We start from the raw sequence: 16,865 nt of genomic DNA, 5'->3' as shown, positions 1-16,865 counted from the left end.
ACACACACACACACACACACACACACACACACACACACACACACACAGTATATTGGGCTGTAGCTAAGGCTCAGTGGAAGAGCACTTGTCCTAGCATGTTCAGTCTCTAGTATTAGTTAAGTGTGGCAGCACAAGCCTGCAATTCCCCGAGCTTGAAAGGCTGAGGCAGGCGGAGTATGGTGAATTCAAGGCTAGTCTGGGCTATACGGAGACGCAGAGTGTGATCGGAACATGCTTTCCATGAGAAACAGAGTGAGGCTGGGTCAGAAGTGACCATGATTCCAGACGCCTCTTTCCCCCAGAAGGCCTTCATGCTTGATGCCCCCTGCCCTGGCTTCTGTGACCCCAGTGCAGAGGAGTAGGGAGAGGCAGGCTTAAGTATGTGGAGGCTGTGCTCACAGGAACAGCACAGGCTACAGAACAGCAGAGGTTTGTCCCACACCCCAAGGGGTGAAGGGTTGGGTCATGAGTCTGACTTCCGGTGGCCACTCTATTAAGCCTTCCCTAGCCTGAAAGACAAGTTGGAAGTCCAACGGAGGCTTACTTCTGCCTAGACATCTGCTCTAAGGCCAATGTCAGGTTTGTCTCCATCTGTAGGTGGAAGGACCTAGAACCCAGTAACTCTGGGAGCCAGGTGATTGTATCTTCAGTCTTGAGACCTGGGGTGGGAATTAGCTGCCTGGATTGGAAGGAGATTGTGCCCGTCTGCAGAACTGTTACATTGACAGAGACGGGTGTCTTTTAGGGTACCAGGCCCTCATTGCCCCCATCCATTTTCCGATTACAAGGAAAGAAGAAGTGCAGTCAAACCTGGGGGCTTGAAAAGTGCATAAGGAACCCAAGGGACACATAAAAGCCATTCCTCCCTAGGGTCCCCTACTGCCTTCTCCTGGCATCAAGGGTCAGTGACACTCCTGCATGTGACTCAGTAGCTCATTGTCAATGCTGAAGCCAAGGACAGCTGGGAGGACAACTGGGAGTAGATCCTTCACCTACAGCTGTGCCCTCTGCTCTCTTACACCCTCCTCCTCCCAGCCCTGCCCAGCTCTAACAGCTGTAGCTGGACATGAGACTGTCTGGAGTCTCTTCTAGCCTCCCAGTAATGTACTGAAAGGGCCAAGTGCTAGCATACACAGAGACACTGGAGAAGTTACAGGATCTGCCATCTCTCAGTAAGATGTTCACAATAAAATGACAGATAGTGTAAGGTCATAGTTAAAACAGCTGTGGCCCCCAGTATCCCTAACTCTAGGGTCATCCTTGTCCCTAAATTGCTGTGTGACCTTGAATTAATCCCTAACAATAAAGGAAGTTAGAACAGATCTCCAGTTAGTATCTTGGGTTTCAATGCAGTACAATGACCCATGAAGTGAGGAAAAGTTCTCTAAGTTCAGGAGAAGTAATAAAACCAAGCACAATCGGTTGGAGTAGAGTTAATAAGCCAGCACAGTTTTTATAGAACCATTTCCCACAGCAGTGGGCTTAAAACCACTAGTCTCCTTCCTGTTTCTCAAAGAGAGCTTGTTGGAAATGGTTAATTATTATGACATTACTGTCTTGGCATAGGCTTTGTTTTTACTGCTGTTGGGAAAATAAAGTTCATTTCAGTGTTTTTACCTTCAGGACAATAGAAAGGGCACTGTCATGTAACAGGATAATCTGCCTGACACTGAGTGACCAGCTTAAGGGCTGGAAAGAGAGGCTCCTGGGAAAGACAGGACTGACCTCACCAACTGCCAGGCTCAGATATCACATGCCAGGAGCTAATGAGTGGTGTCCAGTGGTCCTACCTGCTCACTTGCCACTCATATTGGTGTCCCCTCCCCAGCCAATGTGCAGTGAATAGGTCTTGACCCTTACAAACCCCTTAAGAAAAGGGATGCTATTTGGGAAGGGATTCTCCCTACCTCACTGTCTAGTTATAAGATAAGGAGCCAGAATCCTGCCTTCCAAAGTTGGGCATACTTCTGGTGGGGATCCTTGGCCTAGAAGGGGGAGCTGAGTCATGACGGAGTACAGGGTGCAAACTGTTGGGAGCGCCAGAGCTTCTCTAGTTGGTGAAGAAGCTGCTGAGGTAGACTTTCCTTGAGAATTACATCAAACCACAGCAAGAACAACATCTGGATTTAGTGGGGGACACACAAATTCTTTAGGGCCACCGCAGAGAGTTCAAAGCCCTTTTTTTCAAGGGGTAGGGCTTCTGGACATAGTGGACAATGGCAAGGAAGCTTTTGGAGGTTGAAAGGCTCCCTTTTCTTCCCGAAGAAGCGGTGTGACTGCAGCCTCTGCCAGCTGGGAGAACATGTTGCATCTTTCCAGGTTTAGCTAAAATGTAGTTCAAAGCTTTCCTCTACTTCCTCTCTTGTCTTGGGGTGTGGCTTGGACACATCCTGGGATGGCCAGAGTCATTAAGTATGTGCTATCAGATGGAGGGCTGATAAATCCCAGGAAGTCACTGCTGAGTAAGATTTTGTGAGGCATTGCTCAGGTCCCCTACCCTTTCTCCCCTCAGGACATTCTATCTTCTTAGACTACCCCTCTTTATCTTTCTGCTCTCTTACTTTTGTCTGTTCCTAGGTGCCACCCTGACATTTTGTGACAATGCAAGCTTGGCTTCTGGAATGTTAGGCTAGAAAGATGAAAACTGGGGGCTGGAGAGATGGCTCAGCGGTTAAGAGCACTGACTGTTCTTCCAAAGGACCTGGGTTCAATTCCTAGCACCCACATGGCAGCTCACAACTGTCTGTAACTCTATTCCAAGTGATCTGATACCCTCACACCAATGCACATTAAAAAAAAAAGAAAAGAAAGAAAAGAAAAGATGAGGAGTGAAGTTCAGCAGGGAGCTGAAAGAAAAGTGGCCATTTGTGAGGGAACTGGTTGCTGGGTGTCTAGGACCCCTGTGCTCTGGCCTCCGGCTCCTCTCTCTTGTACAATGCCACGTTGATATACCCAGCAGCTGTGACTCATGCCTGGCCCCTTGCCAGGCCCAGTGCCTCTGCTGGAGCTGAGTCTGAGCATGTCAGCAGCTTCCTATCCTGCTCTGGGCACCAGAACCCTACCAGACTCACCTCATCCTGGAATTAAGACTTGTCTTTGTTTTGGGGGAAGGCCACTGAGATCCTTGGAAGTGGATCTGAGAGGTCTCAGATTCCAGGCCTGCTTAGCAGTCTAAGAGAAGCATGAGGAAGTCGAGCTTGGGCACATGTGTTTGCATGGGGAGGCCATACTGTGATGATTACTGTGTGCTTTTCTTTCTTTCTCCCCCTCTCCCTAACAGGATTTCTCTGTGTAGGCTTGGCTGTCCTGGAACTTGCTCTGTAGACCAGGCTGACCTTGAACTTACAGACACCTGCCTACCTCTGCCTCCCAAGTGCTGGGACTAAAGGCATGTGTCACCACTGCTCAGACAGCCAGAGTTTCACAGGGCAGGTTTTGGAGAAGGCTTAGGAGGCTTCTGAGTATTGAACACCCTCCCTGTTCAGTTCCTCCCTGGCTTAGCCGCCGGAGTGGGGCGGCCCTCATCCTGCCAGTAGTAATTGAAAGTAGTCACAGACCCACAGACCAGCCAAGAAACCAAGTGGTGGACAGTGGTTGGCTGCAGAATCTGGAGCCTTTGTCATTTTGATTGGGGTTTGCCAGCAACACAGATGTGCCCTTCTACCTTTCTGTTTGTTACTCTCTGCAGCCCACTTTTATCCTGACATTTCCTCTTTCTCCTTCTTCATACTCCCAAATCCTCCCTTCCCTTCTCTTTTTATGCTGGGAGTTGAACCCAGGAAGTTAAACCCCAACCCCCATGTCCTTTTCTTTCTTTTTTTTTTTTATTAACTTTTTATTTTTTATATTAATTACAGTTTATTCACTTTGTATCTCAGCTGTAGCCCCCTCCTTCCTCCCCTCCCAATCCCACCCTCCCTCATCTCCTCTTATGCCCTTCCCCAGTTCCTTTTCTTTGCACTCTGGTGGGTCGGTTTTTAGTGTCTGGATCTGACCTTGTCTAGGCTTTCGTGTCTGCATCTGTGAAAGTGCAGAAATGAGTCCAAAGGTCACTCTAGAGGCCCAGAACAACTGAGCTCTAAAGAAAAAGACAAAGATCCCACAGGTAAAATCTGGGCTGAGGTGGAGCGCAGTGGAGTGGTTGAGAATGGGTGGGGTAGCTGAGGCAGGTCAGATGTAGAAAGCTTTGTGTGTTTAATATGCAGTACATGCATCATTTATGTCTACGTAATTAAGAGAAAAGAAACTGCATTGTTAATGTTAAAAAAAAAAGTCGGGCCTGCGAATGTAGCTTGCCTAGCATTTAGGAACTTCAGGGTTTGAGCCCCCCTCCCCCATAACCCACACATAATCCCAGCATTTGGGAGGTGAAGGCGGTAGGATCTGGAATTTAAGATCATCCTTGACGATTTAGCAAATTCGGGGCAGCCTAGGATACTTGAGTCCCTGTCATGAGTAAAAATAAATAATAAATAAACCCATAAGGTCTAGGTGCAGCAGCTTGGGCAGGGTTAGAAGTTAGTAAGGTAAAAGGTGGCCGCCCGGCCGGCGAGGAGGATCTGGGGGCAGCCCCTCAGACCGGGCCCAGCCACTGGGGCCACGGCCACCGGAACTCTCCGGAACTCCTGAGGGCGCGAGGAGGCCTCGCTCCCTCTGGCCTAGCCATGGGGAACGTCGAGGGCCGGTGAGGCTGGCTGCGGACGGGCGGGGCGCGGGCTGGTCTGTCATCCCCTCCCGCTCCTTATTTTTAGCCCTGTGTAGAGTCTGAGCGGCAGGTCCCTCCCCCAGGACCGGGGAGGAAATGCAGGCCACTCCCTCTGGACCTAGGCTGTTGCTCCCGGCAACCAGGCCAAACAGGCGAGCGCGGCTTCCATATCTGGCGTCTGAGGTGGCTGAGGAGGATGACTCAGTGGGCCGGTCAGCGCCCGGCCCTGTGCCCATCCGGCCCCTCTGCCTCTGCTGCCTGTCTTTCCTAAAGTAGCCCGGGGACCCCCAGCCTCACCCCACCCCTCATCCGTGATGGCTTCTCATTTACCTCGTCCCTGACTGCTCGGCTTCCCCTCCCCACGCCCGTCTTTGAGCCAGGGTTGCCCATTGGGATGAGTTAAACCGGATACCCGGCCCTTTTTGCCCCTGGCCCCAGAGGTAGCGAGGATGCAACCACTCCTTTGCTCTCGCTGAGCGTTCTCACGGCACCAGGCCTGGAGCAGGACATAGGCAGGCAGCCTCTCTGCCCCCTGAGAGCACTGGATAACTTCCCGGCCCCTGCCCTGGCATTGTGGGTCTGAACATGAGTCACAGGAGAAGCCCAGGTTTCTGGCCCTTCCTAGCTCCCCTGGTCTGCCCCACCCAGCCCTCCCTACCAACCCAGCACAAATCCAGCTTTCCCACTACCACGCCCAGTGGGCTGGAGCTGGGCCACACAGACAGCCGCCTGGTCCTGTCCCGTGTCGGCAAGGCCTGCTGGGCTAGGCCTGCTCTCCTAGGAAGGAAATGGTGTTCGGTAGCGGACAGCTATGTAACTCGAATTTTTGCTCTCCCTTTTAGGAATCTGTTTTAAATGAAATCAAATAATTTCCTATTACAGTGTTAAATATGTAACTAGTATTGTTATACACAAAGTAAGTCTTTTTTTTTTTTTTTTTTGAGAGTAGTATCTTACTATGTAGCCCAGGCTGGTCTAGAGCTCTCTGTGTATATCAGGCTGGCCTTGAACTCACTGAGATATGCCTGCTTCTGCTCCCCAAGTGCTGATATTAAAATTGTACGTCATTACACTAGGCTTAAAGCATGGCTTTAATTAAAAACGAGAGATTTTCTGGGCATAGTGGCGCATACCACTCTGCAGGCAGGAGGCAGAGGCAGTGGTTTACAATGCGAGTTCCAGGACAGCCAGGTCTACACAGAGAAACCCTGTCTCAAAAACCAGGAAAAAAAAAAAAAAAAAAGCAGAGAAGAGGGAGAAGAGCCCGGGGTTCCGGTCCCTTCCCCCCCACATTTCTTAGGGTGTGCTTGTGGCTCTGTCTAAGGAGCTCCCAAGGTCTGAGTCATGAGCCCATGGATGATAGTGGCTTCTCCTCCCAGATGGGGCCTCCCCATACTTGACTAAGAAAACCACAAAAGTTCTTCCTTGATTCTGTCTGCTTGAGGTTTTCCTCAGCTACAGGGTGTGTCTTAGTCCTGCAATGGAGTCTCTTTGGTGCTGGGTAAAGCACAGGATGGAAAGGGAGGAGGGGGAAATGGTCCCCAGCTTTCATTGAAGGCATGTGCTGAATTGGTACAAAGGAAGTAAAACTCTACAGGGCCGGGAGCTGTCACCGCCGCCTTCCCTCTCTGTAATCACATTGGTAATAGCACCCATCTTGGATGGTAGCTATAAAGATTAGATGAGTTAATGCTGTCATCATTACAGCATTAACATGGCATGAAATAAGCTCATGAGAAGTATTTGCTGTTACAGTCATGTGCCACATAACAGCGCTTCTGTCTGTGGCAAGTCATGGACAATGAGGGTCCCAAAAGCTTTCATCTGCCACCTGTGTAACCACACTGTGATGGCTGCGTAATGATGAAACTGATAAGCCCTCACAACGAAACTCGGTTGTTACTGGATGCGTGGCTATCTCACCCTAAAAACTCAGCACTGTGCATGTTAGACCGGCCACTCCTGGAGAACAGGATGTTTGCCCTGCATCCCAGTACAGCCAAGGACAAGGGAAACCCTGGGAATTCCCCCTCTAGTGTCCAAGGAGGCAGGACTAAGAAATGTCCTTGAGGCTGAGCATCCTCAGCCCAGTCAGAAATGGATCTGTTGGCATGGATCTGGTCTAACCATCCTGGATTATTTCTGAATTTTCTCCACATCTGAGGTTTAGGAAGGCAGTAGGGGGCCTTCCTCCCTCCTCTGCACCTTAGTCTACAAAAGGAGGAGGTTGAAGACCTCAGAGCTGGTCCTCCAAACTCCGAGTCTCCCCACACCACCAGCAGCAGGCTAGCCAGTGGCCCTCAGAGTGGAGGGGACCCTCCGGGAAGCCCCTGCCAGCCAAGGAGCTTGGATTCTGTGTCTGCAACTTGCTTCGCCCTGTTTTTTTTCTTTCTCTTCATTTTCGTTCCTCCCCTGCAGCTGCCTCAGCTTCGGAAAAGTTCTGAAGTCATGGAAAGTTGGGGCTGTGCTTCTCGCCAGGGCTGGGCCGGATGGCAGCCAAAACCTGAGCTGGGTTTTGACTTTATTTTTAGCTTTTGGTGCTAAGATGGAGGAAGAGAAATAGTCCCTGGCTCTGGAAGGGCCTTTGCAGGAGAAAGACACCATTGCATTAAACAACTTGTTTTGCAGTATGGATAGAGCAACACAAAGCCCAGAGAGCTGCCTCCAGGCTCTAGACTCTTCCCTGACCCTCTGTCCCTCTCCCAGAACAGAGGAGCCCAGGCAGAGGGCGTGACTCTTTGAAATCTGAGTGCCTCCTCTCTCTGTAGTTTCCCCAAGTCTAGTGTTTTCTCTCCTGCTTCGGGGTGAATTACTAGGCCTGTTATTGCTTAGAGAGTTTGTGGCAGAAGAAAAGTGTTTGGCAGGGTTTGCTCTTCCTGGTGTGGGGCCCCTGCCTCATCGTCCCACCTATCTCCCTTTTTAACCTTGGGATGTGGAGGCAGAGGTCTGAGGACAGTGGACAGCCTCAGGTGTTGGTCCTTTACCTTTCACCTGGTTTGAAACTCAGTTTCTTGTTTGCAGCTGCACAGCCAAGGTAACTGAGCTGCATGCCCCTGGGGATTTCCTCAGCCTCCCATCTTGCCTTAGAAATGCAGGGGCTCCAGACGCCACCCTACCCAGCTTTATGGGGCTGAGGACCCAAGCTCCGTTCCTCATGCTTTTGTGGCAGAACCATCTTCTCAACCTCTGGTCTTCCTGTTACTGTGCTGGTCTCCCACTGAGAACTGATGATGTTGCAGGTGGCCTGGGCCCTGGTCCTTCTGGGCCACTCCCAGGGTCTACCGTTCCTATCCCACCCCCACCTTCGCCCCTGCGCTTATGAAGGGATTCTGTCTGAAAAGTTCTCAGGCTTTCCAGAGATTTTCAGGAATTCAGGACTTCTCTACTTCACTGGCAGAAAGAATGAGGAATGTGGGGGAGGTGGCGGCAGCCTTGGGTGGTAGAGTCTTCCAAAATAACTTTGTCTGCTTTAAGGAGCTAGGGATAGGGTGTGGCTCCAGACTGCAGCCCCATGCATCTGGAGTCCTGGGATAGACATCTGGAACAGATGCCAAAAGGCTCATGTGCAAGGAGGGTTAGGCCTTCTGTGAGGTCTCTGATGGAGGAGGCTGGCTGTGAGGATCAGGGGTCTTAACACTAAATCCTTATCCTTGTCCCTGGTTTCACCAGTCAGACTTTCTTTCCCCATCAAAGTCCCACCTGGGAAAAAGGGATTAGACTACTTTGAAACTCAAATTGAGAGGACAGGGGTAGGTTCTTAGGGTGTGTTTGTGGGCCTGTCTGTTTGCTCCAGGGGAGGAAAGCAAACTGAATGGGGAACCGGGTGGAGCCCAGGGGAGGAATAGGTTAAGGCCCTGTGTGGGAAGGGGTGTGAGACAAAGGTGCCCTGTTTTTGAGGGAACAAGAGGGGAAGAGGGCCAGGCGTTCATATCATGAGATCTAGCTTTGCCCTTGGCCCCGGGCACGTTCCTGGGCCCTGAGTCATGGGAAGGGTAGAGAAGCAACAAGGGGCTTTGGAAAATCCTACGGAGGTGAGAACCCAGCCCCAGAAACTGGTAGATGCAAAGAAACCTAATGTAAGGATGCCCTCTTGTGACGGCTGCCAGCATTGTTCCAGCTACACAGACTCCTGAAACCTGCTCTTCTTTTTCCTAGCAATACCAAGAAGGAGGGTGACTTGCTGGCTGCCCAGGCCCGCCTCAAGGACCTGGAGGCTCTTCTCAACTCCAAGGAAGCTGCACTGAGCACTGCTCTCAGTGAGAAGCGTACACTAGAGGGCGAGCTCCATGACCTGCGGGGGCAGGTAGCCAAGGTAGGCCGCCCTCTGGCGCCCCTGGAACCCCGGCTGAAATCATGCATACAACAGATATTGTGTGAAAGATGGAGATGGGGAGAGGGAGAGAGAGAGAGACATGACAAGGAGAGGGGCACCCCGATAAAGAAAGGGCAGAGTAGGAGAGAGGGGTAAGAGCAAGAAAGCAAGAGCAAGAGAGAGAGGTAAGAGGTAGGGGTCCATTTATAGCTCCTGCGCAGCTGACATCATAGGTTACCAGGCAACCGAGAAGCAGGCTGCCTAAATGCTAACACCAGTGACCTGATGAGTGGATACTGACTCTTCTTCCTTAGCCTGCTCTTGGGAGGTACCTGGTCTGACCTGTCACTTAGTCCCAAGGTCATGCACCTGTGTAGCATCACTTAGCTGGTCTAGAACACTACTCATCCTTTGGCCACCAAGGAACTGCACAGTGAACTTAAAGCAATCCACCAACTAGTTCTATTTAACTGCACAATGTGCTGTGTCTTGCTCTGATCTCTCCCCGCCTGTCTCCTCTAGAGACACTTCAGAGAAAAAGTGTCTGCTGAAGCCCTAACAGAGTCCTGGTGGCTAATTATAACTAGGTGTGGGTCAGTACTGCCTTGTGTTTGTCTGTCACTTTCAAAAAACTCCTCTCCACTCCTGCTCCTCTGGTTTCTCGTATTGCATGACAGGGAGCAAGACTGAAAAAGTTAGTGACAGCCTAGTGCTTCCAAAGCCACTGCTGGGCCTCTCCTCCCTCCATCTCCCTCCCCTGATCTTCCAGGTCTTCGGAGCAGCCAATGCCTTAGCTTGGTGCTCCCTGCGGGAACTTCCTCCAGGGCAGCTAAGGGTATCTCCTCCTGGTCCAGCTCCTGCCTGCTGGGCCTGCTCCCTCTCCCCAGCAGCACTTCAGCCCCAACAGTACCAGTCTTCCTGACAACTTAAGATGGTGCTTGTATCTGCCCTGCTCCTGCAGCCACTTGTGGCCCTCCCTAGACGCCATTAGCCTGTACCCCCACCATACTTTATTTCCTTCCTCTTGTTCCTGTTACACTCTGTGTGGAGCTCCTTCATAGTAACTGCTGTGCTGTGCCAAGAAAGGGAGTGCCTAAGTAAGGGAGTTTATTATTGAATATATATATGTGTGTGTGTGTGTGTGTATGTATATATACATATATGTGTATAGATATGTATACATACATGCATGTATATATATATACATGCATGTATGTATACATATATATGGTTTTTCAAGACAGGGTTTCTCTGCGTAACCTTGGCTGTCTAGACTCACTTTGTAGACCAGGCTGGCCCTCGGATCTCACAGAGATCCTCTGCCTCCCTGAGTGCTGGGATTCCGGGCGTGTATCACCGCACCTGGCTTGAATGTATATTTTTTCATCTATTTATTTAAATTTTGTGGTCTCTGACATGCCACAGCTCACATATTAAGACTAGAAGACAGCTTGCAGGAACCTGTTCTCTCTAGGGACAGAGCTTAGGTTGTCAGAGCCTAATAGCAAGCACCCTTATCTACTGAGCCATCTCACTGGGCCTCATCTCAGCGCCACGGCCATCCCGGGTAGTCACTCTGAGAATGTGAATATTCTTCTCCTCTCGGGCAGGGACAGCCATCCCTGGGCTCCTTTGGCATATCCTGAGCAACCTCTCCATAACCCTGGCTTTCTCCCTCTCAGCTCGAGGCAGCCCTTGGTGAGGCTAAGAAGCAACTTCAGGATGAAATGCTGCGGCGCGTGGATGCTGAGAACAGGCTACAGACCCTGAAGGAGGAACTGGATTTCCAGAAGAACATTTACAGTGAGGTGAGCACCATGCCGTACGTGCCTGAGAGCTCATTAAGACACTGGGCTAACAGAGGGCTGTGGGGTGAAGACAAGACAGGGCCTGTGGACTTCTGTTCTCAGCGTCCCGTGTCTTCACTTGAACCTTTTCAGGAGCTGCGTGAGACCAAGCGCCGGCATGAGACCCGGCTTGTGGAGATTGATAACGGGAAGCAGCGGGAGTTTGAGAGCCGGCTGGCAGACGCCCTGCAGGAGCTGCGGGCCCAGCATGAGGACCAGGTGGAGCAGTATAAGAAGGAGCTGGAGAAGACCTACTCTGCCAAGGTGCTGCCCTGGCAGCCTCTCCTGCCCATGCTGGGTGTGCCTTGAGGATGGGTGGGTGGTAGCTGGGGGCTGGGTAGCCTGGGTCCTGAGGCCGCAGCGGTGACGCCATCCTCAGGTCACCACCTCCAGGTTCCTGCTCTAATACTGTGCGCTCCCTGCAGCTGGATAATGCCAGGCAGTCTGCTGAGAGGAACAGCAACCTGGTGGGGGCTGCCCACGAGGAGCTCCAGCAGTCTCGGATCCGCATTGACAGCCTCTCCGCCCAGCTCAGCCAGCTTCAGAAGCAGGTGATGCTCCCTCTGCCCTTCCCACCAAGGCAGAACTCCACAGAGATGGGGAGCGAGAAGGACCCTAGGACCACACTGTGGTTTGGAGTCTGAGGCTTGCCTGGCGTTCCTGTGTTCCCCTTTAGCTTGCCTTGGTCCTCAGAGCCTCTTTTTTACCATCAGTGTATGAAGGGTTTTTCCTGCTTGTTTAGTGCATGCTGGGGACTAAACCAGAGGCCTTGTGCATGGCAGACAGTCACCACAGATTTACAAACCCAGCCTCATTTCCCATTTGAAAATGGAGATTCCCTTGGGCTGGGCATGTAGCCTAGCTACTAAGGGCTTGCTTATCATGCCTGAAGCCCTGAGTTCTATCCCCAGGACCACATAGACCTAAGTGGGCATGGTGTTGTATGCCTTTCATCCTAGGCTGAAGTCTCAGTGAATCAAGGTCATCCTCAACTATCTAAAAAGTTTGAAACCTGCCTAGACTACATGACACCCTGTCTTTAAAAAAAAAAAAAAAAAAAAAAAAGAGCCAGGCTGTGGTGCACACCTTTAATCCCAGTACTCTGGAGGCAGGGGCAGGTAGATCTCTTGAGTTCGAGGCCAGCTTGGTCTATAGAGTGAGTTCTGGGACAGCCAGAGCTACACAGAGAAACCTTGTCTCGAAAAGCAAAACGAAAAAAAATAAAGAAAAAGAAAATAAAAAGAACAAAAGAAAGAAAATCCTTTAAAAACAGAAAGAATGGAAAATGGTGGCCATTCTTGTTCTCCCCAACTTACAGACCTGCCATAACACTGCAGTGTGAAATATCACATGCACCAATATTAGTTTAGCTGGCTATGCTATTTGTGACAAGAGGAGATAGGGTGTCACTCGGAATGAGGGGTTTCATTTGGATGTTAGGAAGAGCTTTCCGGTCACTGGCTAAGGCCATGGCGGTTCCAGTGAGGGCCTGCAGCCCCTGAGTGCTCCCGGGCACTTTCCTTTCCCTGTGCCCCTCCCGCTTCATCACCATCGGCCCTTGGGCGCTTATCAGCCCCTTGCCTTCCCCACCCCAGCTGGCAGCCAAGGAGGCAAAGCTGCGTGACCTCGAGGACTCCCTGGCCCGTGAGCGGGACACTAGCCGGCGGCTGCTAGCTGAGAAAGAGAGAGAGATGGCCGAGATGCGGGCGAGGATGCAGCAACAGCTGGATGAGTACCAGGAGCTGCTGGACATCAAGCTGGCCCTGGACATGGAGATCCATGCCTATCGGAAGCTGCTGGAGGGCGAGGAGGAGAGGTGCGCTAGGAGGCGCTGGGGATGCTGGCAGGGGCCTCCTGGCCGCAGCTACCATGACTAACCGCGCCCGTTTCCACCTCCCCAGGCTCCGCCTCTCCCCCAGCCCTACCTCCCAGCGCAGCCGGGGCCGGACCTCTTCTCACTCCTCCCAGACGCAGGGCGCGGGCAGCACCACCAAGAAGCGCAAGCTGGAGTCCACTGAGAGCAGGAGCAGCTTCTCGCAGCACGCCCGCACCAGCGGCCGTGTGGCGGTGGAGGAAGTAGATGAAGAGGGAAAGTTCGTGCGCCTGCGCAACAAGTCCAGCGAGGTGGGCGTCCGGATCAGGGCCTCGTACTCAGCGGCTGGGAGATCTTGGTTCTCGCGGAGCATCTGTCTCCCTGTCTGGGAATCTGAGTGTGTGGCAGTACCCGCATCTCTAAATTGTTAGGAAGATGAAAGATACCAGTGTATGTGGCACGGCAGACATGTCCTCACAGCCCAGGCTGACCCTTGAGGGAATAGGCTAGGTCTGAATGTCAGAGGTCTCAATGGCAGGCCTGCCTTTTTGTAGGTTTTCTTTTGGTGATGGGGTCTTGCCTGGGTTGGTTTCGAACTTCTGTCTTCTGGGATCAAGCTATTTCCCTGCCTCAGCCTCCACAGAAGCTGGAACTGCTGGTGTACACTGGCACCTCACCGGCCTGAGCTCTTGAGTGAGGAGAGCCAAGAGCCAGGTCGATCCTGCCTGTCCTCCTCTCTCCATCCCACTTGCAGGACCAGTCCATGGGCAACTGGCAGATCAAGCGTCAAAATGGTGACGACCCTTTGGTAACATATCGCTTCCCTCCGAAGTTCACCCTGAAGGCGGGGCAGGCCGTGACGGTGAGCGGAGGGTGCTTGGGGCTCTGGGAGGGAGAAGTTGGCCTCGGAACAGGAGCATTAAGAGTAAGCATGGTTCGCAAACCATCTTTCCCCAGATCTGGGCTGCAGGAGCTGGGGCCACCCACAGCCCCCCTACTGACTTGGTGTGGAAGGCGCAGAACTCCTGGGGGACTGGGAACAGCCTGCGCACAGCTCTCATCAACTCCACTGGGGAAGTGAGTATGCAAGGCTCCCCCTGGTGGGAGTAACGGGACCCAGCTACACGCCAACCCAAGGCTTTCTGCCCGTTTAGAGTCACTTTCCTGAGCCCAAGTCCCCATCCGGTAAGCAAGCCAGAAGTCTCCCCGGGAGGAGGAGGAGGTGTGGCAGGCAGCCAGTGAGCCTGTTAGCAGCAGACTCCGGGCGCTGAGCTCTCTCTCAGCTGTGTCCTTCCTGTGTGTGTGCACATAGAAGCACATCCGCAGCCCCAGAACCGCAGGTTGCAGAGAAGAGCCTGGTAGATAGGGGCCAGGGAAGGTTCTAGGTGGTTATCATTGGTAGCCAGGCTGCTCAGCCCTCACCGCCCCCTGACTCTCGGGCCTGGGTCTATGTCCCCACAGGAAGTGGCCATGCGCAAGCTGGTGCGCTCATTGACAATGGTTGACTTTGATGATGATGAAGAAAGTAATGATGATCTGCTCCATCAGCACCACGTGAGTGGCAGCCGCCGCTGAGGCCCAGCTTACCCGGGCAGCTCTGCCAGTCAGGGCAGCTCTCCCACCTCCATGCCAAAGTCTTTTCATTAAAGAGTGATTTGGAATGCCACTTGCTGCCCTGGCCTTTCTTCTCTCTCCTCCCTCTACCTTTAACAGGGAACCAGGTGTCTGGTAAGGAAGGGAGTGGGAACTTTCTGATGCCATGGACTATTCCACGGTGGCCAAGGATCTGGATCTGTCTCCTGGGAAGGGGATGGGAGGACAGAGATGGCCCCCAGCCCTGCTTCTCTTCCGTACTCCCGCTGCATGCATTCCTCTTTTGTCTCCTCTTCAGCCCTACTGCATGCTTCTCCTCACATTTCCCTGCAACAGTATTTTCTCTCATTCCTGTCCCCTCACAAAGCAAACTTCTCTGTCTTCAGTCTCCCTCCCGATTGCCCTGGAAGTTTCTAGGATTCAGGAGAGACAGAAAGCTTCAGCTCTCCATCTCAGACCCTTTCCTGGCCATTTCCCCCTGTCATGTCCTTCCTCCCAGCCACAGGCCTCCCAAGTCCCTAAGACTGGCTCTCTGGGTACAGACAGAGGCCCCCTTCCTGCCCCATGGTCAGGCAACTCCAGGAGCTCAGAGCCTGGGTGCTGGCCCTGAGCAGCCAGCCCCAGAGGGCACTGTCCCTCCTGAGCCTTGTCTCCCTCCCCAGGGCTCCCACTGCAGCAGCTCGGGGGACCCCGCCGAGTACAACCTGCGCTCACGCACCGTGGTGTGCGGGGCATGTGGGCAGCCTGCCGACAAGGCTGCCGGTGGCTCAGGAGCCCAGGTGGGCGGATCCGTCTCCTCAGGCTCTTCTGCCTCCAGTGTCACAGTTACTCGAAGCTACCGCAGTGTGGGGGGCAGTGGGGGCGGCAGCTTCGGGGACAGCCTAGTCACCCGCTCCTACCTCTTGGGCAGCTCCAGTCCCCGGACCCAGGTGAGTCATCTCTTCACCTCTGCTCGCTGAGCATCGGGCAGGGCAGTCCAGGGGGGTGGGATCCTCCCCCTTGCAGCCCCTCTTGCACCCTGCCCCTCCTGTCTGAACCCCAGACTCCAGGGCAAGGTGAGGGCCAGAGTGTGAGGGCTGGGGATACACACCCCTGCTTTGGGGTCAGGGAGGGAAAGGAAGGGCCGGCGCTACTGTTTACACCTCTGCCTTCTCTTCTCTCTTAGAGCCCCCAGAACTGCAGCATCATGTAATCTGGCACCTGCCAGGCAGGGGTGGGGGCAGAGGCCACCTGCTCCCTCCTCGACTCATGTGTATCTCCTGTTCTGCACCTTATGGGAGCAGGCCTGAAGCCAAAGAAAAACTTATCTGCTGCCTTTGGTTCTTTTTCTTCTATTTTTTTTTTTTTTCTAAGAGAAGTTATTTTCTACAGTGATTTTATACTGAAGGAAAAACACAAGCAAAAAAAAAAAAAAAGTCTTTATCTCAATCCTAAGCCCTTCCCCTTCCTTTCCCTGTATCTGCCTTAAAACCAAAGGGCTTTTCCTAGGAGCCCAGGGAAAAGACCGCTTTTTATAGAGTCTAGATTTTGTCCTGCTGCCTTGGCTTTGCCCTCATCCTGGGACCCTGTGACATGGTGCCTGAAAGGCAGGCATGGAGTTCTCTTCAGCAGCCTCCTCCAGTCAGCTGGCCCACTGCCATGCCAGCTGCACTAAAAGGTGGTGCAGAGAGGATGGCTGAGAGAGGCCGAGCCCCTCCTGGTTCACTACACATAGCTAAGGCTTCTCTGCCTGCCTTACCCTCTCCATGGCCCTCCCTAACCTGGGGCCAACGGATTCTCCCAGACACCTCTGCCGTGCTTGCTTTTTCTATATTTTATTTAGACAAGAGATGGGAATGAGGTGGAAGGAGGAGGGAAGATGTTTGAGCCTACCTTTTCTCAGCTTTGGAGCCTGGTGGGCCCTGTCCACCAGGAAGTCAAGTCGGTCACTGAAAGGCAAAGTCAAGTGGGGTACGGGGAAGAGTGAGAAATGTAGGCTACTGGAAAGGAGAGCTTGCTGGGGCCGTCAGGAACAGAGAGGGTGTGGTGATCTGTGGTTACCTGAAACACTAAGGAACCCTTCGCCCCATTTCCCGTCTGCATCTCTGCTCTCCTACTAAATCAATACACCAGTTGTTTCCATCCTGGATGCTGTGCTGTCTCTCTTTGTGGGCGTCATGTGGTTTTGAGGGGCAGACACATGAACACACAGGCGCCAAATGTTCACTGCATATTCAGTGCCCCCAGCCTCGCCCCTCATCTGGGGACACAGGAAGATAGGAAGGTGTGAATCAGAAGACACAAGGACGCAGACAGATGGAGGGCAGAGTAGGGCGTAGCAGCAGCAGACGGCTCAGAAGTTAAGAGCATGCGCTGCTCTTACAGGGGACCCGAGTGTGGGCCCTGCAGAGGCCACATCTAGTTCCAGCACTCTGGATGCTTCCATTGCCTTGGTGGGCCAAGATAGTCTCCAGAAAGGAGTAAAAAAGTCAGGTGTGCCTCACACTTGTAATTTCAGCACCTAGGAGACAGAGGCAGGAGGACTGCTGCAAGTTCAAGGCCAGCCTGGTCTACATAGTGAGTTCCAGGCCATCTAGAGCCCCTGTCACAAAAAGA

The 16,865-nt window shown here is 52.7% G+C and overlaps 1 protein-coding gene across 3 annotated transcripts in view; it reads left to right on the top strand.

The window, feature by feature from the left end:
- Lmna (lamin A/C) overlaps positions 1 to 16,396 on the top strand; it is a 27,765-nt gene extending 11,369 nt beyond the window's left edge. For all 3 annotated transcript variants that reach the window (XM_055625376.1, XM_055625373.1, XM_055625372.1), the window contains 11 exons: positions 8,861 to 9,017; positions 10,700 to 10,825; positions 10,958 to 11,128; positions 11,290 to 11,415; positions 12,460 to 12,680; positions 12,766 to 12,988; positions 13,432 to 13,539; positions 13,635 to 13,754; positions 14,139 to 14,231; positions 14,933 to 15,199; positions 15,436 to 16,396. In XM_055625376.1, coding sequence (XP_055481351.1) covers positions 8,861 to 9,017; positions 10,700 to 10,825; positions 10,958 to 11,128; positions 11,290 to 11,415; positions 12,460 to 12,680; positions 12,766 to 12,988; positions 13,432 to 13,539; positions 13,635 to 13,754; positions 14,139 to 14,231; positions 14,933 to 15,199; positions 15,436 to 15,462 — 1,639 coding nt within the window. In that variant the 3' untranslated portion in view covers positions 15,463 to 16,396. The remainder of the gene's footprint in view (positions 1 to 8,860; positions 9,018 to 10,699; positions 10,826 to 10,957; positions 11,129 to 11,289; positions 11,416 to 12,459; positions 12,681 to 12,765; positions 12,989 to 13,431; positions 13,540 to 13,634; positions 13,755 to 14,138; positions 14,232 to 14,932; positions 15,200 to 15,435) is intronic.
- Positions 16,397 to 16,865: the final 469 nt, after the last annotated feature.

The sequence above is a fragment of the Psammomys obesus genome, unplaced genomic scaffold (genome assembly GCF_907164565.1).
Source record: "Psammomys obesus unplaced genomic scaffold, mPsaObe1.curated_primary_1811, whole genome shotgun sequence".
NCBI lineage: Eukaryota > Metazoa > Chordata > Mammalia > Rodentia > Muridae > Psammomys > Psammomys obesus.
Note: the sequence above shows the minus strand (reverse complement) of the source record. Positions and strands in the feature narration are given on the sequence as shown.